The sequence below is a fragment of the Lotus japonicus genome, chromosome 6 (genome assembly GCF_012489685.1).
Source record: "Lotus japonicus ecotype B-129 chromosome 6, LjGifu_v1.2".
Lineage (NCBI taxonomy): Eukaryota > Viridiplantae > Streptophyta > Magnoliopsida > Fabales > Fabaceae > Lotus > Lotus japonicus.
In genome coordinates this window covers 50315111-50342620 of record NC_080046.1, presented here as the reverse complement: position 1 = coordinate 50342620, position 27510 = coordinate 50315111, and the positions used below count along the sequence as shown (strand labels likewise).

The 27510-nt window shown below is 35.4% G+C and overlaps 3 protein-coding genes and 2 pseudogenes across 3 annotated transcripts; 3 read left to right on the top strand and 2 right to left on the bottom strand.

The window, feature by feature from the left end:
- Positions 1 to 176: 176 nt before the first annotated feature.
- On the top strand, positions 177 to 25801 carry LOC130724082 (NAD(P)H-dependent 6'-deoxychalcone synthase-like; annotated as a pseudogene).
- Positions 4159 to 8219, top strand: LOC130724083 (PIGF/3-ketodihydrosphingosine reductase fusion protein). Its single transcript, XM_057575254.1, has 9 exons — positions 4159 to 4377; positions 4470 to 4535; positions 4664 to 4706; positions 5401 to 5455; positions 5691 to 5739; positions 6339 to 6406; positions 6530 to 6638; positions 7210 to 7351; positions 7980 to 8219. Exons 1-8 carry the CDS (start codon positions 4174 to 4176, stop codon positions 7321 to 7323), a joined length of 708 nt encoding a protein of 235 aa, XP_057431237.1. The 5' UTR covers positions 4159 to 4173; the 3' UTR covers positions 7324 to 7351; positions 7980 to 8219.
- LOC130724081 (class V chitinase-like) lies at positions 7789 to 9606 on the bottom strand. The gene is made up of 2 exons (XM_057575253.1): positions 8443 to 9606; positions 7789 to 8070 (listed from the first exon to the last, which is right to left on the bottom strand). The coding sequence occupies exons 1-2, from the start codon at positions 9512 to 9514 to the stop codon at positions 8048 to 8050; spliced, it is 1095 nt and encodes a 364-aa protein (XP_057431236.1). The 5' UTR covers positions 9515 to 9606; the 3' UTR covers positions 7789 to 8047.
- LOC130724084 (40S ribosomal protein S15a-1-like) lies at positions 10504 to 11110 on the bottom strand (annotated as a pseudogene).
- On the top strand, positions 12224 to 15926 carry LOC130724080 (cytochrome P450 CYP82D47-like). Its single transcript, XM_057575252.1, has 2 exons — positions 12224 to 13228; positions 15119 to 15926. The coding sequence occupies exons 1-2, from the start codon at positions 12290 to 12292 to the stop codon at positions 15773 to 15775; spliced, it is 1596 nt and encodes a 531-aa protein (XP_057431235.1). The 5' UTR covers positions 12224 to 12289; the 3' UTR covers positions 15776 to 15926.
- Positions 25802 to 27510: the final 1709 nt, after the last annotated feature.

The window sequence follows — 27510 nt, the reverse complement described above, 5'->3', positions numbered from 1 at the left end:
GGTAAAGGGGGTGTTACAACTTTTCCTTGAGTGAGCTGATATAGAAAAATAATTACGCTGATTATGATAAAGAAATATTTAAATACATGGAGATAACGTAATTTGACTGGCATCTAGTATAAGAAGAGTCAAAAGATGATGTTATCATAATGCAATATTCTAATATTCACCAAAACATGTCTTCATCACAAGTCGTCCCTAATGTGGTGCTCTCCAACCACCGAAACTTCCCGGTGATCGGACTCGGCACTGTCTCCGCCGGAACCACCACCAGCGATGACACCAAGGTGGCGGTGCTAGAGGCTATTAAGCTCGGTTACATGCACTTCGACACAACTTCAATTTATGGGACAGAGGAGGCACTTGGAGAAGCAATAGTTGAAGCTCTGAAACTTGGTCTCGTTGGGTCTTGAGATGACCTCTTTGTCACTTCCAAGCTCTGGTGCCCTGATAATCATCCTGATCTTGTTCTTCCTGCTCTGAAGAAAACACTTCAGTAAGGAAAATTGAACTCTATCATTTGCATATATATCACGCCCATTTCTTTATCTTCTCTGATTTTTCCTTTGTGAACCTTATTGACTATTGAATATTGTTGTTCTTCGAAATTACTCTGTTTGAGTATAGTACGTTTCAAAATTCAGTATTTGAATAATTTCAAGTGCATGAACTGATTAATATTTTGACTGGTACATACTTGAGGGATGTGTTTGCTTGAGGGGAGTCTGATGAGGAACTCTTCCCTTATTTGAGAGTTTTTTAGTAAAGGGTAAGATTTTGATGAATTGTTGAAAACTCTGCAAAACCCTTCTAAGATCCTCCTCTAGCTATTATATGTAGTTTTTATAAATTGAGGGTTTTGGTGGAATTTTGAGCTTCCAATCAAGGGGAGGACTTACCCACATGTCCCTTCTCTTTCCCTCTCATTTCCTTCCTTTCAAAGTCTTCATCTTCACTTTCTTAAAAATTCTCAATCAAACCCTTAAGTAAAGTCTCGTACTCTCGTAAGTCTTGTAAATATGTAAAAAAACACTGACCGAACTAGTCTTATTAGGATGCGAATGGATATATTGCCTGTATTAGAAAAAAAACTAATTTAGTTTTACTTTAAATTACCTATTTTTTTTTGTTAATATCACATATTTTTGTGGCCAAAACTAAAATTAGAATATGTAGATCTTTATTTGGTCCACTGCCCATTGCTTTGAAGCCTGGAGATTGGGGCATACCTTTTGATGAAGAGGCTGTGGTCCCATTTGCCATGAAGGGTGTGTGGACAAAAATGGAGGAATGCCAACAAATGGGGCTTACAAAAGGCATTGGAGTCAGCAACTTCAGTTGCAAAAAGCTGTCAACCAAGTATGCTCACAACCTCATATTGGATATCTCTCTACATTTTTTAAAAATCATGATTGAACTTTGAACTGCTGGGTCTATAATTATACTATATCATCATCAAACAGATTAGGATAAATCCTACTTGGCAGCAAAAGAAGCTAGTAGATTTTCTCCTTGACAATCTTTAATGGCTTCTTGCTTGCTAAATCAGTTGCAATGGCTTCAGCGTCAATAGGGATGGGACATTTAGAAGGAGGAGAATCATGATCCTCGGCTTGAAGGGAGTCCTGAGAGTTGCCATTGACTGAGACAACAACTTTCATATTTCCATCAACTTCAACTTCCAGACAACAACTTTCATATTTCCATCAACTTCAACTTCCTTTTCCTGAGTATGAAAACATTAGGGAAAAAATTTAATAAGTATATAATGTCTAGCAAAAATTAAGTAATTTGAAAACATAAGTAATCACAGGACCTGCTCATTTTCGGATTTTGAGATGAACATCCCTGTTATTTTAATCTGATTAAAAGCAAGAGGGAAAAACACAAAATCTAATTAGTAAAAATAGAACACACAGGAACAACACTTTCAAAAAACACTCATCTTTTGTGACATTGTTTCCCAACAAAACAAATATGAAACTAATATACATCAATCCTTATAGGTAGAAACCTATAAGAGATGGAATGAAGGAACTTCTGCAGTAAAAAAAAAACACTACAGCAAAGAAATGAGAATGGAAAATAAGAAACATCAAAATTGAATACCTATAAGAAATCAGTCCTGCATATAATTCCACCACGACGGTTCCGTTGGAAGGGTAGGATGTGTCAATTGTTGAGTCATCATCCACTTTGAAAGCCATTGCAAAATTTCAAACAACAGAGATTAGGAAAAGGAAGACGGGGTGGCAAGAGGACTGATGAGCAGATGAGAACTAATAAGGGTCTTATATAGAATTATCCAGCCAGTGCAACATTTGGACTTCTTCAGGGTTTAAGAAAATGTTAATATAATTTGGGGTTTTTAATGATTGGGCAGGTAGGGTCTCTTAGTGGGAATGAACATCGTTCATTGGACAATAAGGGGGGCAGATCCAATTGAAAGAAAAGGAATACAAACAGTCTAGGGAAAAAATTGAAACATGGGAATAAAGGGAAATCCATTATGTATTTTAGGAATTTGGCAACAGGAACTGGTAGTGGGAATGAACAAATGTTACTGGACAGTGAGGGCGGCAAATTAAATTAAATTGAATAAAATAAGAACACAAACCGTCTAGGAGTATTATTGAAACAATGGGGTAGAGGGAAATAAATAGATTGGGGATGAGAGCCGCATGTTTAAATCAAATGGAGGAAAAAGGTTGTTTAAATCGATTGGAAATTGGGAGAAATTAAAGGGGAAGGTTGATAGGAGAGAGAAAACAGAGAAGGAGAAATTGTGCCGTTAGAGAATGAAAAATGAGAAGCAACAAATTTAATGGGAAGGATCATGAGAGAGAGAAATCAGAGGAGGAGAAATTGAATTCAAATGCTACATAAAGGGATCTATTTGATTTTTTTTATGAAAAATCTGAATGAATTCGGTTGCTACATAAAGAGTTATATTTTGTAACAAAAAAAAAGAGTTATATTTGATTTTTTCGTGAAAAAATGAATTCGGTTGCTACCTATTATTATTTTATTTGAAAAAAGTTATATTAAAAAGAGATCACATATGATGAAAGTTAAATTTTTTGAATTCGGTTGTTATTATATCTCCGTAAGATTTGATTGAAAAAAATGATATAAAAATTGGGTAATTGGGATGTCTATTTGAAGGGAGAAGAGAAAGGAATTAATGAGGGGAGATAGTGGGAAAAAAAAATTGAATTGGGGAAAGGGATGATGGGAATGGAGCTACGTTTAATGCTGAGTGTGTTGTTAGCCTTGGAGATAGAGAAACGTACTGAATGAGGGAGTGGTTTATTTATCATGTGAAAAAAATAAAGAATACTGAAAGGTTTGGAGAGAAGGAGAAAATCACTTCTCATTGATTTGATTTTTTTTTAATTTGAAAAAGTATTTGTTTATCTGAATTTCAATTACTAATTCAAAGTTTCCAAGAAATCTATAACAAACTATTAAGTGTATGACATCTGGAAAGATGATGGAAATTTATTAATAAAAAATAACCTAAATTTATTTAAACCCATAATTTTTAAAGGAAAAAAGATCCAAATATATTATTATAGGAAACTATATAATATGAATTTATTTATTATCATTCATTATAATTAAAGTACAGATAAATATTTATTAGTAAAAAATAGCCATATGAAAGGCTTCATCGTGAATGGGGGAGCAATTAAGAAAAAACAAATAGTGGGATTAAATGTGAAGATAATCACACGCATAAAATAATAGAGGAGAGATAGTGGGAGAGAGAAATGGATAAACCAATGAATAAAAACTAACAAAATAATAGGGGAGAGATAGTGGGAGGTTGGGAGGAGAAAAATAGAAAACGCATTGATGATAGAGGGGATGAGAGAGGTTGTATATGGAATAAAATATAATAAAATAATGAGTGGGGAATAAAATATTACTGTTTATTTAGGTTGGGGAATAAAATATTCCTAAATATTTGAGAAGCTGACACATTAGCTAATCACTTTTTCGAGTGATTCTATTTTAATATAAGTATTGATTAATTACCAAAACAAGTCACATGATCATTTTATTGGGCCAAACAGATGAATCATGTATATTAAATGAGTGTTGATTGGGCCAAGCCCAAATCGTAGCTACGTTTTCGAATTTCCGACCTCCAGTGATCTATTCTCATCCATGGATCGCCGGGAAAAAACCAGCGATGTAACGACGGCGTCGAAGACCTCAACCGCGGAAGCATCACCGTCAATCTCAGCTTCAGAAGCTTTCATAGTCAACGCGTTATGCGCTCTTGGCTTAGCTTTAGCCTTCTGGTTCGCTGACAGTATCTACTCCATCAACCTCGTCACCGATCCTTCTCGCACTCTTTTCTTCATCTGGGTATGTATAATCACACTCGGTTTATTTTTTACTTTTTTAGTTAATTTTCGGTTTTTTAATTCGTGTTTGTTTCTTTCTCGATCGTTGTTTAGATTCTAGAGCTCCCTATCGTGATTCTTCTGTACAGTCGCTATCGACGGAATCGGCGAAAATGCTCGGTAATGCGTCGTGTTACTTCATTTCATAGAAATCAGCAATTTCAATTTTCATTGACTTTTGTTTTCAGTCCACATTTTCCTTAAGATTTTGCCCTGTTCTGTTTTCATGTTACTTGGATTCGCTGCAGTACCTGCGAGCCGTTGGAAGAGGGATTCTAGGAGTGCCAGTAGGTGAGTTGAAACTTTGGTTTTTCTACAATTGCTTATTTTCTTCCTATGGTAGGTAACTATGATGCAGTTTACAACTTTAGAGTCAGTTTGGTGTGGAGGGTGAAATTCTAAATTCTAATCATGCTAATAAAACCTTAATTAGTATCATATTCCACCTCTAAGTTCGTTGTTACTAATGTTTCTATTTGTGGTTAGATAATTAGTATGTTAGCTTTATAGTTTGCGCCGGTTCAAATGGCCAATTGTAGGAAGGAGAAAATTTCTCCTTTGGAAGAATGCACATTCTTCCATCGACTGATCCTCAAAATCTTAACCGAACAAACGCTTTGATAGTTAGAATTATGAATATCATTTTGTGCCAAATAGCATGCTACTTCGACATATCATTGTGATTTGATTCTCTTTCTATCTATCTCTCTTGTGTATATGTCTCTGTGTTTATATTCTTATCATCATAGTAGTCAATCGCGGATCGCGGCTTGTCGCGGATGACCCCCAAAAATGAAATCCCATACAAGGGAAGGCCGCTATTGGCCGCGAATAGCGGGATTTCGCGGCCGCGATCCGCTACACGACGGCGCTATAGCGCGCTATCGATAACTATGCTTATCATCCATGGTTTTGTTAAATTTTATGGGAGTGGCTTGCTGTTTTGTAAAAAATGATGATAGTTGGTGTATCTTTTACTCTACAGGGGCAATACTAAATTCTTTAGGAGCTATAGCTTTGGGGGCGCCTGTAACCTCTCAGTAAGTGAAATAAGTTGATTATGGAATAGAGTTATTTTTTTTTTCATATGCCACACTTTACATAGAGCTCATTGTTGATGAGATAAAGGACTAGGAGTAAATAATTCCCATTGTTCCATTAATCCAAACAAGGGATACACTTCCTATTATGTATGTAAAGCCTTTTTAACTTCTACTTTGAAGACCTGCCAATACCTAGAGCATATGGTGACTTTTGCAAATTTACTTGAGACAGGTATTTACCCAAGACTGTAAATTGGTCTCTTATGATGTCATTGTTCACGGTGAGTGATTATTTCATAGCCATTTTGTGTTTAGAATTACAGCTTCTTTAGACTATTTTGGTGTTCTCAATTGGAATTTTCTCATATTCATTCTGCATCTATTTACTTTTATATTCTGGTGTGTGGATATTCTTTTTCCTTTTCCTCTTTAAAAAAAATGACTTATGAGAATCTATTGCCTTATTACATTATTTACTACAATAAGAAATTAAAAATAGGTGTTTTACAATTCTTGTTTGTTTATGAGAACTTGGTACTCATGATCTGTTGCAATTGTGGAATGTTTCAGATTTCAGCCCTTGCTTCCTTTCTTGCATCTAATCATCTCGTCCTAGGAAAGCATTACCACCCACATATATTGATGTGAAACTCAGTGAATTGCATCATTATCACTTTTAGACATGTAATATCAGTACACATTTTACTGGGAAGATTTTCAATTATTAAGGTCTCCTACAAATATATTTTCAAGCAGCGACATTAAATTACAAAATATTTCCATAAATTTTATTTTCAACATTTGTTGGGATAGACATTATTTAAGCTATGTGCCCATTGTTATGTCTACCTATATAAATGTACATCTTGTGCTGCTCCAGACAGTTCCTGCATCATGTGTTCTTGGTTCATCATGGGCTGACTGGCGACGTATATTTGCACAATCAAAGTATGTCCCTTTTGGTTGGTAGTTTCTTAATTCTTACCATTTTGGTTATGCAAAATATCTTCTATTGGGTTCTTCAGTTAGTTACTTTTACTCACATTATTGTAACCCTCATAATACATTCAGGCCAAATGGATTTGTTGAGTACTTGATTTGCTTACCAGCTCACGGAGCAGTTATTGGGGGATGGTTTGGGGCTTGGCCAATGCCACTTGACTGGGAGAGGCCGTGGCAGGTAATCTCTCTTTTCTTGTCCTTTGTCTTTGAATTCATTGACCATTGTTTACTGAAATTAGTAGGAGTAGCAGTTCTTACCAGCATTCTGCTATTTCAAAACACGGTTATTTTATTTTACTTTTTGAATGTATCATTTCATTTTAACTTCTTTGATCAAAGCACATGTTTCATAATTTATATTCCTTTAATGTTTCTGAAAGCAGCACCAGTCTTTCTACAATGCTGGAGGTTTGTTTCAGAAAGGGCCTTTGCGAACTTGGCCTTTATTCTTTTTATAATTCTATTTTGATTCCAATTTTATCATAGATAACTAACAATAAGATAGATCTATTGAATGTGTAATGACTAATGGTTATAGCTTTTGATATTCAGATTAACATGTTTACTGTTTGGCATTGTTTATCCGTCTGAAAGATACAAGAATTGTTCTCCAAACCCAAAACTTGCAAGATTGTTAATTTTTTATTGTTATAAGCAATATGAATTGATTGGATGTATGGCTGATTTCATAGTGCTTTAAGTTTTATATGTTTGGCCGTTAAAGTCATACATCTCATCTTAAATTGTAGGAATGGCCTATTTCTGTAAGCTATGGAACCTTAGCCGGTTACATGGTGGCATTGGTTGCATCCTTGGGCTTTGTTGTTGTGCATGGTAGGTCACGGCATGTCAAAAAAGAATGAAGTAACAAGTGTCTGATCATGGTAATTGGTAAGTTACTTTACTAACAGCCAGTTTTTTATTTTTTCTTACTTTGTTGAAAAGATAAATAAGACTAATTATAATATTTTCATAATGTGATGATGTGAGAAGCGATAATCTAGCTACAAACACTTCTATTTATACTAATAATTTGGGTTTAAATACTAGTGGAGTATAAATAGTACAAGCCTGTAGAAAAAGGCAAAGGAAAAGAAGTCCTGATCTGTCACAATTCGATGATACAGGGAAAAGAAGAAAAATTATACGTATTGTTAAAAGCTACATTATACTTCTCAATTAAAATTTTTATGTTGCGAGTTTTGCTAATATTTCTCTTTCATTAAATTAAATATTCATCTATATGCTAAGATATTTTATGTTACAAAAAATATTTTTTATTGTTTAATTTAGACATAATGCTCAAATATTTATCATTTCCTTGCTGGTTCTGCTTGCAATAACGGCAGTAAATTAAACGTTCCAATGGAAATGAGAAGGAAACTAAATACAGTTCACACACCTTTAGGTTCCAGTTCCTTTGGAATTTTATTTTGATTATTATCTTCGAAACTATTATTCTTACTATAAAGTAGATAGCTCTCTATCTTTATTCTCTTAGTAATATTTTCTGGTACAGAAGTGAATTAAAGAGCCATGCACGGCAGAGAGCAAAACCAGCATATCAGACTCTTGCTCTGCAATCCTCTACGATCCCCATGCTTGAGAAGCTGAAAAAGAATAGGAAAAGCCTTCTTAGCTCAAGAGAAGTGAAAATATTTTTGTCCTGAGATTTCATTTTGATAATTGCTTTGGCAGGACAAAGAGTGTAATACTATTATAAAAATTAGATATATGCCATTTTGTTCACTTGGATATAGGACTCGGTCACAAGTCCATAACTATGCCCCCATGCTTAACAAGCAGCAAAGATTTCCCATTGGAATAACTTCAAATTTGTTATATACTTTCAAAGGTGTAGGTCACTAACTTGCTCATTTTAAAATATAGGGGGCAGTAAGTTAGCATTTGCACACAAATTTCTTATAAAACTTGTTCTCAAACTATTTTCTGTGATTAACTAGGGAAACCAATATACTCACCGGCTTGAGAAAGAGCCCAGTTGCTGTCCTGTTCGATTTGCCAAGCAAAATATCCAAATAGTCCCTTTTGCTTGGCATAAGAAACCTTGGCAGCAATACTCTGAGTATCATCATAGCCAAACCAATCTGTCCCTTTGAAGCAGTAATTAGTAACAAATGTGGAGTTGTACACAATCTGCGCCCCAGCATTTTTTATATCCTTGTATTTCACTTGCCCGAGCCCCTTTGTTGCTGGTGCGAATAGTCTATGTTGATTAGGATCTGACAAGCTCCACTTGAAACCGTAGAAGGGTAAACCCAGAGCTAGTTTGCTCTGTGGCACTCCTAGCTGAATCCATTTTGTGACCCCTTCATCCGCACTGAATTGGCCTCTAGGGTTTCTCAAAGGAGCTGGTGGCTGTGTCAATGTTGGATAATCATCTGAGCGGAAAAGGTCATAAGCCATGACATTGACCCAGTCCAAGTTGTTTGCTATGTCCTGACCTGGGTAGAATTGCAATTCTGTGATCTGGGCAGAGCCACCCACTGCAGCAGATAGCAGCAGTGCTGGTTTGCCAGTGTTGCTAGAGTCTCTGGCCACAGCTGCTCTCCATTCCTTGATGAGTGAGCCAAAATTGGTCTTGTCTGTGTTTGTTGATGGGTATTCCCAGTCAAGATCAAGTCCATGGAAGTTGTTTTTTCTGGCTAGTTGGATTGAAGAGTCTATGAATGTTTTGCGGCTACTGGCTTGGCTAGCCATTTTGGAAAAATTGGCTGCCAAATCATGACCGCCGCCGCCACCTATGGATAAAAGGGTTTTCACTGAAGGGTTTTTGGCCTGGAGTGTTTGAGTGAAGGTTGAGAATTGAGCTGCGTTTGCAGGTGAAATGGTGAGTGTGTTGGTTTGAAGATCAAGGTCAGCAAATGCACAGAATAGGTGGGTGAAATGAGAAGGGTTAATGTCGGAAACTGAAAGACCACTTCCAGAATACCAGTAGCCACCTTTAATGGCAGCTTCCGCAGAAGAGAAGTAGAGTTGGAGAACCACAAGGAGAGTGAGAATCAGTAACGAAAGCTTTTGGGAGGTAGCCATTTTCTTGATGCCTCTGATGCAAATTGAGTCTGATGAATGATATATATAATTAACAGGCACGAAAACGAGCAATGTGAAATTCTCAAATAGACAGTGTGCTTAATGTTTGACTATATGTCCATTATTATATTGACCTTTTCCAACCTGATCTTCAACTTAAATGTTTCATGAAAAATGCAACTACTTGCAAGAAAAAACAACGTGGTCTGTTTTCTGCCATTAATATAGTACTCCTAGAGTCCTAGTGTGCAAAACTAGAGAGATACACATCATCTGCAGTGTAGCAGAAAATTCTTTTGGGTTACGTCTTTGAAATTTCAAACACGACCGACTGACCGAGGAAGCTTCATGGTTGAATGGCCCTCCTTTTTAGGTATAAATCAACTAAACCACAACAAGGTGACACGAGGTTACTGATCTCGTCCCTTAATCGGGGTTCAATTATTGTATATGGGAGTGCAGCAAATTTTATGACCTGTTTATTTACTGTTCAGTATTAGCATCGGTGATGATGAATTAATCATTGCCTAAAAACTACACGGATTTTTTATAGATTAGGTTTTTTTTTCCATTCGAAAAAATGATAATATAATGTTTGATAAGGAGTTGTTTTTTATGTGTAAATTAATAATAACTGGTACATTGTATATAATAAATAAAATTTAAATTAAAAGGATAGTTATTAAATTGGCAAAATATTTTTTTTTGGTAATAAAAGAGTTATCAGTGGTCTTTTTATGTTTCGACATGTGGTCCTCGGAAAATTGTGAAGTTTGAATCTATGTAATTTGTGTGGGTTTCAGATAGTATTTTCATATTTGAAGGATGATCAGCAAATTCTTTTAAAGTGGAAATGTCAGCAAGAGGAGGATACATATACAGGATTGCGATGTTTTTTCTTCTTATTTTGTTTTGTTTGATCGCTTTCTACCCTCGATTACATATAGTTTTTTTTTTGCAAACAAAACAAAGCATGTCAGAAAAACAACTCTTGCCATGCTATTCTTGATAAAACTACTGCGGGTCTAACACATTGTCTATTACAACCGGTGAAACTTAAAAGCTGAAATCAATCTCAAAACTCATCAAATGGAACTAGATTAGTAGAAGAAACCCAGCACTTTACCACCAACATTCTTCCTCCTAGCCTCTTCATGATCCATGATGCCAGCAAAGGTAGTCAAGACAATATACCCAAACTGTCTTGATGGGAGCAGCCTAGCAGTCCATCCTTCTATCTCCTTGACGCCGACATCGAAACGGGGACTAATAACCCCACACTTGTCCAGTCTACCATTCAACTCACCACAATTTTTCCAGCCCAGTGGTCATCAACGTACTCAAACTCGCCAATGTACCCGTGGTGCTGCATCTCCAAAAGGAATTTAATAATCACTTTTGAGGATGGCCTAATCATGCCGCTTTTTCCTCTTCTCAGCATTGTACATGCTCTTGAGAGCATCATTCAACGCACTCACCCTCACCATTGTCACGAGCTATATATAGTTACAGATTTTGAATCCATGTCTTATTCTTTTTTCTTATGTCGAATGTCTTATGCTTGTTGAATTGACTGTTAATGATAGAGCTTGACCTCACTCTTGTTTAGAGAGGTTGGATTAGGGTTGTTGAATTCCTTACTAAGTTACTTCTTTCTCTTTTCCTATTAGTGTATGGATTAATTGAAGAGTACCCTTCAAATTTATTTCTCTTGATTCACTATGGTGTAATGGATCATAGTCCGTCTTTGTCAAATGAAAATGACTCTTTCTTAAAAAATGATAACCCTTTTTTTTTATAGGCAATAAGAATTATGTTGAATAGAAATGCAAGGGGTACTTCAACTTAATACAAAAGAAAGATGCAGAAAAAGATATGCTAAAAATAGAAGAACATCAAAGACCTTAACAATGCTGAAGCTACCCCACCAAATACCTCCTTGAAAATATACCTTACAAAACATGCCTCGTTAAAACCTAACTAGGATAAAACCTCATTGGAAAAACCTAGTAAGGAAAAAGAGTACCAATTTTGAAAAGTTGAGAAGAGATTTTCAAAGAAGTTTACAAGAGAACTAAATTCCCACCCCAAGCCCAGCTACCAAGCCGCACATAAGATATTTCACCGGCGAATAAAACTCAAATAATCAGATAATCAATTACAATTAACCCTATCAATGAAAATTGTGAATCCCAAGAAACCTAGACTATAACAAAAGTGGAATAAGTTAATAAAAAACAACCACAACATGTGGTTGTGGTTTTTCTTATACCAAGATGAAGTGCATAAATATCATATTGTTTTAAAATTGGATAGAAATGATAACTTTTTTTCCCATCATATCATATTATTTGGAAATTCTATGGTAAACATCTTAAAAATTAGTTATCTTATGAATCATGTTTTTACTACTAACATTTAGTTTAGTACATGTTATCCATAATATATATTTTATATATGCTATTAATTTGATAAGAAACATTTTTAACTTATGAACTCATATGTTATAGGATTTGACTAATTTGGATCCAGTCTGAGGTTGTCTAAATGACTCATGGCAAAATTTGAGTTAAATAACTCATTATTCAATCACATTTTCAACTCATTTATCTCTAATATGATTAGATGATGAGTTATTTAACCCAAACTTTGACATAGTTCATTTAGACAGCCTTATTTAGTCTACCAAACATTTTCCATCTTTTATAAATAGGAGTGCATTAGTGATGTGTTTTTACTTCTTGTTCTCATTCCTTGGCAGGTAACTAACGAACCATGGAACTCAACACTGAGTATCTGTACACAGCACTTGCCAGTGTTGTGAGCATTCTATTGATTTCTTATTACTATGCCCACGTTACAAAGAGCACTAAGACTAAGCCACCCCTAGCCGCCGGTGGCTGGCCTTTAATCGGCCACCTCCACCTCTTAGGCGGTTCCCGCCACCCACCTTACATAACCTTAGGAGACTTAGCAGACAAGCACGGGCCCATCTTCAGCATCCGATTCGGGGTGCACCCAGCTGTGGTGGTCAGCACATGGGAGCTAGCCAAGGAGATCTTCACCTCCCTCGACGTCATCGTCTCCGATCGTCCCAAATACACCGCTGCAAAGATCCTCGGCCACGACTACGCCAACTTCGGGTTCTGCCCTTATGGTGAGTACTGGCGCGTGATGCGGAAGCTAACCGCCTCGGAGCTTCTCGCCACGCGCCGGTTTGACTCGCTTAGAGAGATAAGGGATTACGAGGTGAGGAGCGCGGTCGAAGAGCTGTTACTCAGAGCGCGCTCCTCACCTCGTGATTCTTCCGTTGTTGTGGAGATGAAGAAGTGGTTGGGGGACATGAACTTGAACGTGATTCTGAGGATGATTGCTGGGAAGAGATACGGTGGTGTTGATGATGAGGAGGTGAGGAAGGTGAGGAGGGTTTTCAGGGAGTGGTTTCGTTTGACGGGGTTGTTTGTGGTTGGGGATGCGATTCCGGTGCTTGCGTGGCTTGACTTGGGAGGGCATGTGAAGGAGATGAAGAAAACGGCGGTGGAAATGGATAGTGTGATTTGTGAGTGGTTGGAGGAGCATCGCCGGCGGAGAAGAGATGTTTCAGGGGAGAGTGAAACAGAGCAGCAGGATTTCATTGATGTTCTGTTGTCTGTACTTGACGGCATTGATCTTGGTGGTTATGATGCTGACACTGTCAACAAAGCCACCTGCTTGGTACGCAACTATTCCTAGTCTTCTTATTTGTTTGATTACACAGCGCACTCACAATTTTATATGTTTTGTTATTGTTCTGTTCTTAGTCTTCTTTTTTGTGTTGTGTGAGTTATGTGAACTTTTTTTTTGAACTAGAGTTGTGTGAGCTTGAAACACTGAACTTTGACAATTGAAGACGACAAGTCTGACTCGATGTCCACTATTTTGTTCCTTTGTTTCCGAGGGTTAGCTCAAGTGGTAAGAGCTATGGGACATAAGGGTGGGGAGGGGAAGGTTCAGGGTTCGAATCCTGGAAGGGAACTTTGAAGGGAATATCTAACTTAGTAACAACTAACCACTAATATTTGCCTATAAAAAAAAACTATTTTAGTCCTTTTCATTTTTTTCTTTTGTGACAATTTAGGATTTAGGAAAATCTTTTTAAAATGCTAGAACGTACACTTTTTTTCAACAATTCTTTTCAACATTTGGGATTGTAATTTTTTGCTTTCAAACTTTGAGGTTTTTTTTTTGTTGTTTGTCCGTCGTACAGGTAACTGTGCGGCCGACCGGTTAGCTTCTCTATCGTTTTCGCAGAGTGGTTTTGTGTGGATTGAGGAGGTTCTTCCTCAATTTATTGGCATTGTCCAAGCTGATGTACTGGCCTCTGCGCCGCCTATTTCTTCTTAATTGAATGAGGTTGATTTAAAAAAAAATTATGTGGGTTGCACTTCCAATTTTTAGTAGGATTGAAATGAGTTTTCACTAATCAAACGTAGAGTGTTGATAGCATCTCTCAAAAAATCTTCATTTCTTTTATTTTTTTCACTCATTTTCACCACTACATCCAAACACGTCATTATATACACAGGAGAAAAGAGAGACATCCAAATGAGATATATATAGTATGGAAAATGAGATGGAACAGGTAGAGTGTGAACCCCTATAACTATGTGTAAGGTATGTAGTATGAGATTGTCTAAATTAATTACTCAAATTAAATATTTGATAAAATCACTCTAATCTTAGGTGAGCGAATAACATTGTACGTATTATTAAATATAATTTTCTCAAATGCGTGTTAATAAGTTATTAGATCACTTAATCTAGGGTGTTTTCACCTCAGGCAAATCTTTGTGATTTAAACAGCTACAATATAAAATAATGTATATATCTTTAATTTTATTGTATCAGTATTGATATGTGAACCTTAATGCTTCTCGACATATCATCAACATATAAACGTTTAGCGTCGTTGGCTGACGCTTGAACCACTTGCAGCTTGGACCTATCAAACGTGAAGACCAGAATAAAAACCTTTGCAAAATAAACCCGCATTTTTATGGAGGCTTATGCAATGATTTTAAACTTTCAAAAGAAGTTTTTTTTCTTCATATAATTCACAGTATGTGTCGTTTTTTACCGTTACAATTTACATATGTCGACATATGTGTACCTACATAAATCATTTTATTTTATTGCTGCATGCATCGGAAAGGCATAAATCATTTTATTATTTTATAGTTTTAGGAAAATTGATATATGATATAATATTTTATATTTTAGAGATGATTAACTAATAAATTTTTTTATAAGTCAAGAACTATATATTAAAAAGAAGTATAAGAGGTACATCAACCTTTTGACCAAAACAAGAGGTACTTCAACCCAATACAAGTGAGAAAAAAAAGAAAAAGATAATTAACTAATAATATATGAATTAACTTTGTTACTTCAATAGAGATTGTGTACACCCAATACAACTAAAGATATAGAAAAAGATGTGAGATAAAAATGTGATGTGTTTGACGAGAAATAGAAATAGAAAGAAAAGAAAATGTGTGTACGTATATGCACTTTTTGGGCACACATATAATTAACTTTGTTGCATGAAACAAATATATTTTGCAGACGCTAATTGCAGGGGCAACAGACACCACAACAGTTACAATGACATGGGCACTCTCCTTATTGCTAAACAATCCTCACACTTTGAAGAACGTTCAAAAGGAGCTAGACGAACACGTAGGAAATCAAAGACCAGTAAACGAATCAGACATCTACAACCTACCCTACCTCCAAGCAGTAGTCAAAGAAACACTGCGATTATACCCAGCTGGCCCCCTCGCTGGAGCGCGTCAATTCACAGAGGACTGCACCTTAGGCGGCTACCACATCCAAGCAGGCACAAGATTGATCCTAAACCTCTGGAAGATGCACAGAGACCCGCGCGTGTGGGAAGATCCTCTAGAGTTTCAACCGGAGAGGTTTCTGAGTAGCCGCCACAAGGGTGTGGATGTGAAGGGTCAGCATTTTGAGCTGCTTCCGTTTGGTGGTGGAAGAAGGTCATGTCCTGGCATATCGTTTGGCCTTCAAATGACGCAGTTGGCTCTTGCTGGTTTTTTGCAGGCGTTTGAGGTTGCGACCCCGTTGAATGAGGAGGTTGATATGAGTGCCACGTTTGGACTCACTAATATTAAGACCACTCCGCTTGAGGTTGTGGTTAAACCTCGTTTACACTCTCACCTCCTCTTTGGCAATCAACATCAGCCAAATCCACTGCATTAGCCTTCAGTTTTTATGGTACTCATTAAATAAGCACTGAGGACCCTTTACTCTGATCACGTTTAGATTCTAGTTTTATGCTTAATCTGATGTATAAAATGTATTTGAGCTTAATGTGTTTGATAATAATAATAAGGAAAATGTTTGGTATAAAGTGCTTAGACACCCACAAATAGAAAGAAATATAATAGAGAAAAAAATAACTTGTTTGACCAGTGCTTGTAAGATTCATGCATGAAATTAAAGTATGGCGAAAATAGGCCAGATTTTACGTGACTTAAACGTGTCCTCATTTTAATTTCACAAATCACGTTTGTAATGTGGTTTGTTATAGACCAAATTTTAAGGCATAGCTTGTCATTTTAAATGGTCTAACTTATTTAGCATGCTTAAAAGTATATTTAACCAAAAATGTCATATTGAAAGAGACGTGTTAGTTGGTAGGCTAATAGGTTGCGAGCTAATATGATAGCCGGCTACTATGTTTTTCTACATATCATTGCATTTTCATTTATTTATATTATTAATAAAAATAATATTATGTAAATAGATCGGTCTATCAAGCCAAACATACATTTTAATAGTTCAAGCTCAACGTTTTTACTCAATTGGACTTTTTTTTTTGATAATGTTCGAGACTAAAAGCCCACTCAATTGGGTTTTTTTAGAAAGTCTAAACCTAACATTTTTAATATACGGATTAGATTGTACCCGACCTTTGACCGACGGTTATGAACTCCTAACGAATCGTCTTACATACTTCCATCTTCATGTATTATATCTGCAATAGAAATTCAACCCGTTTATTATGTTAGTACAAGTATTAATTAATTTATTTCACAATACTCTCCTAAAGAATAACATCTATCATTTCTAGTTTTTTTTTAAGCAAAGTTATTTTCTTTTACATACAACTTAAAACTGGTAGAAAAAGGAGTTCTAGGAGTTCTATATAGTAAGATGGGTTTTATTTGAAAAACCAAAAGAACTTATAAATAACAAAGGGCTGCACAATATATAAAAACTATTTGACTAGTCTGAGCAACCCCGAGTATCAAAACTAGGGTTGACCAGAGTTACGTGCCTCAGCTAAATCAACCCTCATTGTCTCAAATTCAAATTGGAACTCACTTCCTAAATCTATTTATGGGTTCAGTCTCTTTTTTCAAAGACCCTAGAATTACAAGTTGAACATTCTTCTGACGACTCATTGATGAAAATTTTGCAAGGTTTAAAGTAAAAAAAGGGATAAAAAGTGAGTACTTCTCATATCATATTGGAGGAAGAACCACTGCAATCTCTCTCATGCAGATCCTCAATATCTTCATATATCTTTCTATTTCACTGCTTAAATTTCACAATTTTTTATATCTTAAACGCTCTTTATGAATGAAAGAGATTCGACTGTGTGAAGAGGAACGTGAAAAATCTCAACAACAAATTTACAAGCAAAGTCAGAGTGTCATTATTTTTTAAAAAAACAATATAATATTAAAAAAGAAACTGTATGAGAACAACTCTCTCATGAGTGTCATTAGTATTACTGCCTCGTATTTCTTTCTAGCAAACGAATTTAAACCATTTTTGAATGTAAAGAGAAGGTTTAATTTGATAATTGTAACACCCCGGTTTCTCAACTGAGGAGTCACATTAGTAACCTAACAAGTCTAAGGACTATTTCGTAATCCTAAGAACACGATAATTTTTTTCTTTTCAAAACAACTAAACACAGTTTAATACATAACATAGTCTTAATTAAACAACCCGTTCCCGACATATAATAATAGTATCTTACAATATCATAAGCAAGTCTCCAAAATAAGTACGCACACTTAAACAGTGGCGAAAACAGGATTTTAGTAACAAAGTTTTCAGGTAGCGAAGAAGACTCAAAGCATAAACTACTAAGAAGAAACTATATAGCTTCTTCCATCCTTGCTCCGCCAGTTACTATCCCTCCTCCATGTCAACATGGCTAAGCATCGCCAGAAGGCTCTTCATCGCCTAATAGCGTTAAGCGCCCAAACAACAAATAACAAACAGAAAGGGTTAACTCCATACAACTACCACATATAAAAGAGAAGGCATGCAAATCAAAATTAATTGCATGTCATGATAAATAAACTAACAACTTACTTCATACCACAAATAGATAAACTAATAATATAATCCAAGATAAATGTCAATAGAAATTAGCAACATGGGATTACATCAGATATAAACATAATCAACAACATATAATCAAATCATATATATATATACAATATCACAACAAATCGGATATCAGCAACCTCAACAATATAACATCATATCAGCTACCAACCAAAATAACAGAAGCAAATATTATTGCCCTACGATGCAACTATATGCTGCTACCAAAATAGATCGATCAATAGTGTCTCGCAAGACGGGACAGAGCGAGGAACGGACTCCCCTGAACTATCACCAAATAGCGCCCATGAAAGACGGAACAGACGGAGAACAGACTCCCCTGAATGCCACTTAATAACTCCCATGAAAGACGGGACAGTCATGTGGAAAGAAAACCACTACACTGCCACTTAAGTTTCAGCCCTATATGCCAAAATCAATCAACAACTCCCAAATCCAATATCCACGTCTAGTATCAGCAACAATCAGGTTATATCCACTAGAAATCAATAATGACAGAAACCAGTAAACGACCGAAGCCTCTCAGAAAACGGAGACACACGTCTCAATAAGTTCACTCGGCTGAAGCCTTCAGAAAACATTTGGCACAAGCCTCAAAATCAGCCAACATAAGCAAGCATACAACATTGCAAGCATAATACTAACATTTCAATCAATTGCCAATCAAGTTTAAACAACTTCATCTCAAACGCATGCAGTGCGATAAAAGCAGGCAAGACTCAAGACGCTCTAAAACTGAGTTACCCTTACCTTCGGAAGTAGAAGTTGGGCATGGAAGTTGTGAACCTAGAACAAGGAAACACAAACATCAACACAAGCTTCACTAGGAGTAACACAATCTAATAATACTAATCGAAATCGTAAAGAACGCTTTTAAAGCTTCAGAGTTCCTATTTAGGCACGAATGGACAACGGAGACTTCGTTCACTAAAACGAGCATAACTCGAGCTACAGAACTCGGAATGACACGAAACCGGAGCCAAAATTTCGACAACGGAAAGAGCTACGCTATAGCTCAGGTCATAGAGACCAAAAAAATATTTTTGGACACGGTACCCTAACAAATAGGTTTCGGCCACTCTCAAAAATAGGGTTTCCGAACTTTTTCTTCGATCTAAATCAATTCCTAGGTATTCTTAGGCGATATCTAGGCCAGGGAAACTCTCAGAAAAATTATCAGGTCGAAAACTATTGCAGGGGTATTTTGGTCAATATTTTTAGCTCGGAAACTCAAAATCAGAATTTCGAAAAACAAATTAGATGGGGTCGACACCAACGACGATTATGACGACTAATCCTACTAACGCTAAGCTCAGTCGAGAGTTTATGACTCAAAAAGCGGAACATTTGTCAGAAATGGGTATTTTGAGCAGAATTGAAGTTCGGCGGCGATTCGACAAGAATCGGCGAAATGTAATCCGCTAAACATGCTCAGGGGCACGTAGGGAATAAGTTTAGACAGAGAAATCAAGTTATTTGGACAGTTTTACAAAAAGCTCAAAACTTTGAGCATAGAAAAACATAGAGAAAAGTGACAGAATTTACGATCAGAGGTAAGGAAAAGCATCAGTACCTCGAGGCCTACGCGTAGCAACGAACTGTGGGACGATCAGGCAAGAATCGGCGAAAAACTCTTCTCCTCCTCCTTCCTCCTTGGCCGCGGGTTTGGGTGTGTGTGTTGGTGAGATTTTTGTTTTTTTTTTTTCATTTTTCAAGCTATTTATAGAAAATGGAAAATGCGGAAAAATGAAAATTTCGCGATTCCGATTTCTCTTGTGCCATCCTCTGTGAATTCTAAGATAAGTTCTGGCGACAGAATTCCAGAACTCAAAATAGGTTTCTTGGAATTAAGACAAACGATCCAAAGTCGGTGTAAATCTATTTTACCCGAAAAACTACTTTTTGCAGTTGATGTCGGATGAGAAAACTTCTTTCTGAAGAAAGATTGGAAAGCTCGAAAGAAATAGGTGTACGCGTGTGGAATCTTCGTTTGAAGCTCCGAATAGAAAAAGTCTTCATCAACCGTTTATTCTAGGTTTCTTGAGCTATCAGGGTTTTGGTTTCAGAAAACCTACGAGAACTAGAATCGGACGTTCGTACATTCCAGGGTTTCGTATCGAAACGCTTATCTTGGAAGGATTAAGAGAAGTTCTAACATTTCTCTGAAGATTTTTGGAATTAGTTTCCATCGTGTCTCTAAGTGCAAATCAGTCGTTTACTAATGTTTTCGCCCTAAAGCGGAAGTGAATGAACTCGTGCTATAGCCTATAGAGACTATATAACTATTCTTAACCATTTCCTGAACTTTCTTCTTCATAATATTAATCCAAACATTAAACACAAGTCAAGTTCCTTTCACGCTTACAAATAATCCTATGCGTGAGTTGAAAATTAATTATTTATTTAATTCTAAAATCTTGGGTCTTACAATAATCAATAACTAATTAACTTAATTACATAATTTTTAATAAGTGTAATGTACTAAGAGGGCCTTATAATTCGAAATGAATGAAATAATAAATAAAAAATAATCATTAGCACTAATGAATATTTTAACATATTGGATTACTAGTATTGATCTCACACCATGCACATATGAAATAAAAATACTTGTCAGCATATATCATATATTTTCATATTTCCTCCCTCATTTTTATTTTTAAAATACCTATATCAATATTTAAGTTTTTTTTTTCTAATCCTAGTTACATTCTAATTTCCTTTTTTCTAATTTGTTATGCTTTGAATCAATATACCAAAATCATTTTAATCTTCTAGATGTATATACAAAAACATTAATACAAATTTTTTTAGTTAATTTTAAAATCAATCATTTAAAACTATTTAATATCAATTTTTATGGCATATTTAATATCCTTTTGAACGTAAGATATTACATTCAATTTTTTTATTTTGTTATATTAGAAATAACTATAATCATAATAAAAAGACTTTATCACCATACATCTTAATGGCAGAAAAATCACAATTGACTTTTATTAGTTATTCTGATGTCATTTAAAACCATTAAATGTCAAATTAATACATTATTTATTTTTGAAGAAAGTCAAAATTGATTTTTTTAATTATTCTAATTTCATTAATAAATATTAAATGCAATATTAATAGATTAATTAATTTAAAAATATGAAATTATTTAATATTTAAAATACTAATACATTAATTATAAGGCCCTCTTAGTACATTAATTATTTAATATATTTAAAATACTAATAATTTATGCAATATTAAAACATTAATTATTTAATATTTTGAAATTATAAAATTATAAAATAATTAATTTATTAATTACGCTGATTATGATAAATAAATATTTATTTATTTATCTCCGCTGCCGGCGATGACACCACCAAGGTGGCAGTGCTAGAGGCCATTAAGCTCGGTTACAGGCACTTTGACACAGCTTCAATTTATGGGTCAGAGGAGGCACTTGGAGAAGCTATAACTGAAGCTCTAAAACTTGGTCTCGTTGGGTCTAGAGATGAACTCTTTGTCACTTCCAAGCTCTGGTGCTCTGATAATCATCCTGATCTTGTTCTTCCCGCTTTGAAGAAAACACTTCAGTAAGGAGAACTATTGTCAATTTAAATTGTGCCCATTATATATCTTCTCTAAATTTTCCTTTATGAATTGAGTATTGTTGTTCTTCAAAATTACTAGAGCTTTCAATTTGAGTTCTAACCCACAAGTCATCCAAGTCTAATCCAGCTCGTAAGAAAAATGATGCAATGCGTTGATATTATTATTAAATTATGTTGGATTTGAATATTTTGTTTTTACTTTGAACATTTGAACCGTGTTATAATATTTTAGATATTTTTTTTCACCGGACTAAATAAATCATAAGTAGATTTTCATAACATTTTCACTTTTGACTAATTTTTTTATTTTCTAGTTTTTTACACCCAAAAACAATGAGCCAGCCCATGATAGGTTGAGTTGAGTTCATCAATTTCTCTCTTATTTAAATATGAGCACAACTAGTCCAATCTGCAATGAGCCAACCCATATGGGTTGGGTTATTTTGTATTGACAACTCTAAAAATTACCTTGTTTGGGTATAGGATTTAAAATTTTGTATTTGAAAAATTTTCATTAAAGAATGACCAATTGATTAATATTTTAAATGATAGATACTTAATTTTTCTTAGGGTGTGTTTGCAAGTTTGATTTTTAAGGAGAGGGAAGAGAAATGACTTATGGCAAATTTTCACATTGTTTGACTTTGAGAGTTTTTTAATAAGGGAGTAAGGGGTTTAAAGAATTGTTGAAAAACTCCTCCAAAACACTCCTTTAATTAGTTTGTGGAGTTCCTCTATAAATTTAAGATTTTGGTGGAATTTTGAGCTTCCAAACAAGGGAAGGACATAACCTCCCCCCCCCCCCCAACATTCCCTTCCCCTCAAAGCCTTTTTCTTCCTACCCTCAAATTTAAGTAATATCCCATAAGTTTTGTGTATGAAAAAATCGTAAGTGTAGTTCTACCTAGATGTGATTATTTTCACATTAATAACTGTATTAGAAAAAAAAGTAATTATATTTAGTTTACCTTAAGTCTTTAACTAAACATAACATTTTAATTTGTTAAAGCACATATTTTTGTGGCTAAATCTAATGCAGGTCATTGACTTTTTTTTTGTCAAATAGGTCACTGAAATTAGAATATGTAGATCTTTATTTGATCCACTGGCCCATTGCTTTGAAGCCTGGAAATTGGGGCATGCCTTATGATGAAGAGGCCATGGCCCCATTTGATTTGAAGGGTGTGTGGAAAAAATGGAGGAATGCCAACAACTAGGGCTTACAAAAGGCATTGGAGTCAGCAACTTCAGTTGCAAAAAACTTGAAAATTTGCTCTCATTTGCCAATATTCCTCCTGTTGTCAACCAAGTAAACTCACAACCTCATATTAGATATCTCTCTACTTTTCTTTAGTCATGATTAAACTTTTAATTGCTGGATATATAATATTACACCATCAAAAACAAATTGGAATGAATCCTACTTGGCAGCAAAAGAAGTTAAAAGACTACTGCCAAGCAAAAGGAATAATCATAACTGCATACTCTCCTTTGGGAGCCAAAGGTGCCTTTTGGGGTCCAAATGATGTTATGGACAATGAATTGCTCAAAGAAATTGCAAATGCTCATGGAAAATCTGTTGCTCAGGTAACCATTATGACTTTCTTACATATGAAACAGTTTAACTTATATTTCCTTTTTTTATAAACTTATACTGTTTTAATCTTAATCTAAGTGATTTTTTAATTCCCATTTTGGTCAAAGCAAACATGCTTAGGGAAGTTATAAAATAGAAGAAAAATTTGTAATAATCATAGAGATATAGTTTAGCAATTTGAATTAGTACGACCATATTTGAATTAGTGATGACACATAATCCAAAGTATGTTAATTCAATAAGCTATACTTACACTTAATAACTTCTTAGCATAAGTAATTATGGGGTTTTTCATTACGGAACCAAACATACTTTTCTAACTTCTCCAAAAAATGATCATGAGATTTTCCACCATAAATCAAACACATTGTACGTCTACCATTTAGATATTCATAATATTATAAAACAATGCGAGTTCTACATAGATGATTAACACTACCTTGTTATTCCTTGTACAAAAAAACAAACACTACCTACACATGATACACCTTGTGGACTTGTGATTAATTAATAAAACAAAATTTAAGTATAAGTCAATATAAATTAGGTTTAATCCTCAAATTAGTCTCTGTCTTTGTGTCACCGTCTGAACTAGGTCACTGACCGGAAAAATTTGTGGAATACATCCCCATTTTTTCAAAACGTCTGGAGTCAGTCCTCGCCGGAGCCCGGAGCTCTGGCGAGTGATGAAATGGCTTGATGATTGTGTAAATGAAGCTGACATGGCATTAAAAAAAGAATAAAAAAAAATTAATTTACACATCATATAATTAACATACTTAAACATATTTCTAATTCTAACCCAAATCTAATTAACAAATCTTAATTCCCCCCACACTAATCCTAATTCCCCCAAATTACCCCAATTCCCAATTGCATCAACTTAGAAATTAGGGTTCATCTGTTCTTCCGATCCTCTTCTTCTCCTTCCCAATCTTCTTCTTCTTCTTCTTCCTCTTCTATTCTTCTTCTTCTTCCTTTCTTCTTCTCTTTTCTTCTCAAACATCAACCCTCTGAATCTCAAACATCACCAGATTGGCAACAAAAATAACGTGCGCAGAATTAGGTCCAGAAAAGTTTCAAAAAGTGGCCATCAATGGCTGCCTCCGACATCGCCTCCAGCACAAACCTGCCGGATCCACGTTCCCTCGTCAGACTATTTCGTGGTTCTCGGAACCCCCAACCATCAGTTCATCACTATGGTTGGTTTGCTGGGTTCGATTGTAAACTTGAAGCCCCAAATGTGGTGTTTGCAGTTGTGTGGGTGATGGAGGCGGAGAAAATAGGAATTGCATCTATGTGGGTTTCGATTGGAGCAATTGAGGTTGTTTAGATCTGGGTGGCTCGGTAGAGGATCTGAGTTCGTTAGCATTTTTCCAGCGAGGGTTATGGTGCCCAGGTTGTCGTCTCGTTCTTGCTAGAGCGAAGGCTCCTCCGCCACCGCATCTAATCTTATATCACCCCTTCTGAAACTAAAACTGAAAGGAAGGGGTTGTCTGTGTTTGTTTTGTTGGAGAAAGGTGCGAAAGGATTGATAACAGTGGCAGTAAAATTTGTGTCATTTTTACTCATTAGAATATTATTGACTCAGATCCTCCAGCGGTGCATCTCTTTGGCAGAAGATCTGGGTTCGTGTGAGTTTTTCCGGCAAGAATCTGGGTTTGTGTGCGTTTTACGGCGAAGAATCGAGATCGTTTGTTTGTGTTTTCCGACGGAGGATCTGGTTTTTGTGCGTTTTTCCAAATGTAAGGAACAAACAAGCAATTAAGAGAAATTTATGATTAATAGTGAATAACAGTACCAGTATAGAATATTTGGGTAAACTTTTATGTACTTCTGTATGAAATTTCTTACAATGGATGAGTAGAATTTTTATGGAATGGAATAAACGAAAAAAGATAGACAAAGAAGCAAAAGACATTGAAGCAGAACAAAACGTGTTGTGTAGTACGGTGAAGGAAGCCACAATATTCCAGATGAGAGAGATAGCAGGTGGGGGAAAGGGGAAGGGGAAGGGGAGATGCGTGACATAGGTGGAGAAGGGGAGGATAGAGGATAGTTTAGTAATATGATTTTTTTATTTTTTTAATTCCACGTCAGCTTCATTTACACAGTCATCATGTCATTTCATCACTCGTCGGTGCTCCGGGCTCCGACGAGGACTGGCTCCAAACGTTTTGAAAAAAATGGGGATGTATTCCACAAATTTTTCCGGTCAGGGACCTGGTTCAGACGGTGACACAAAGACAGGGACTAATTTGAGGATTAAGCCTATAAATTATATAAATTAAGTACATCCATTTCTTTTTAAATTATGATTCACGAATTTTTTGTCACAATATTTAGCTAACATAATACTTTCTGGTGTAATAGGTGTGCCTAAGATGGTTGTATGAGGAAGGCATGACTATGGCAGTTAAGAGCTACAACAAAGAGAGAATGAAGCAAAATCTGGAAATATTTGATTGGTCACTTACAAAAGATGACTATGAAAAAATTAATCAAGTCAAGCAGCACCTTTCATTCAAGTATGGACCAGCAAAGTTCATTGATGACCTTTGGGATGAAGAAAGTTAATACATGCAACATGGTGCATGTACTTATTAAACTATACTAAAGCTTTATGACTATGAAGAAAAAAAATACTAAAGCTTTTGATTTCGCTGCAAATTTACTTCGATCACGTATAATGAATGTGGATACCCCTTTTTGCCCGGGGTCACTCCCGCCAGGCACTCCAAACAAAAAAATCTAAATTTTGTTCTTCTTTGTAGAATAATCTTTTCATTACACTAGCAACTTGTAAATAGTCTTTTTTTTTAAAATAAAATACAAGACATTTTCTTAAGGGTAAAATAAATGATATACAAAGCTAAGGAAATTTTGCATAATTAACCATAGGTAACTGTCTTATGACAGACGTTGTAGGGCGCTAACACCTCCCTATACGTAACCGACTCCCGAATCTAGATTTGGTTCTTTCATTATTTGGGTTCTCTTATGTTCTCCCTAAAAACATTAGTGGCGACTCTTCTGACACTTGATTTAGTTTTAGCGCGCCGTCCCGCTGCGACCCCCGGTTGCGACAATGAATAATAGTTACAACAGATTTACATTTTATACTCAAAGTTGAGTCACTTGTACTCTCTCAATGCTACAAGAGTGGCCAATAAAATAATATTATTCTTATATACCTCATCTTTTTTTCCCCTTTACAAATTAACCTCTAAAGGTCAATTAGTGACATTAAAAGTTTTTTTGGGCATCACCAAAATTTCTCACTTGAAGATTTCCCCCTCTTATGTACAAGCTTATTTTGGTTATCAATATTACAATATGTAAAGACATTTTACTGATAAGAAAGGTATGTAAGCTTTCTGAAGCGGAAAAAAATAATAATAAGATATGTAGGACATGATATATTTGATTTTATAGCCTAAGAAATATAAATATATCCCTCACCCCACCTCCATTCATTCAATCTTCTCCCCAACCCTCTCAAGTACTCTCACCATCGATCTCTTCCTCATCATTCTCCATTATCTTCCTCACCAACTCCTCACCATTTTTTTCCTGTTGAAAACCTAAACTGAAAATTGAACTGAAAATATCATTCATTCAAAAGTAAAGATTACAAGAGTGAATCTCAATATTTATACAGATTGAGTATCTTGCAAAGCTAACTAAACTAACTATAGAGTTAACAGTTAGGTTAACCAGATTTAACAACTAACCGTAACTGACTTGTAACAAACTCAACTGACTTGTAACTAACTACTAACTGATACGTATTTTGGTTTCTCAAGGTATCCCCACAGCCGACAGCCATGAGACTAATCCCTCGAGGCTCTGAGATCACGTTAAGTGGGTAGGTCTCTCCCAACAAATGTTTTTCCATACGCAACTGATACGTTAACAAAGCATTATTGTTTTATACTCTAATATCTCCCTTCAACACACTTCTTCTTTCTCGAACTCAATAGTGTTGGGTTCTCCTCATTTCTTGATAAATGAACTCCTAATAATTTTCTTTGGACTTAAACTCCTTAAATAACCTTCATCACATCATTGTAGCTTTGATTATCTGATAAATATTATTTGTTTCTATCACATTTTCCAAGTATACTAGAATACAGTCTAGCCACGGGTTCATGGTCTTCTACGTCAAGAGGTTAGTCTAAAAGAATATATATGACAGGGTCTCATACCTAACATGTCGCAGGTTTGAACCTCCGCTAATACCCTTAGGATGAAGTAAATATAAATCTACTGTTAGTTTTCTTTGAGCCCGACAACTCTCTCACACCATCCCTCACCCTAAATTTTTATCTTAAAAAAAATGTAATCACTAAATAAAATCACATTAG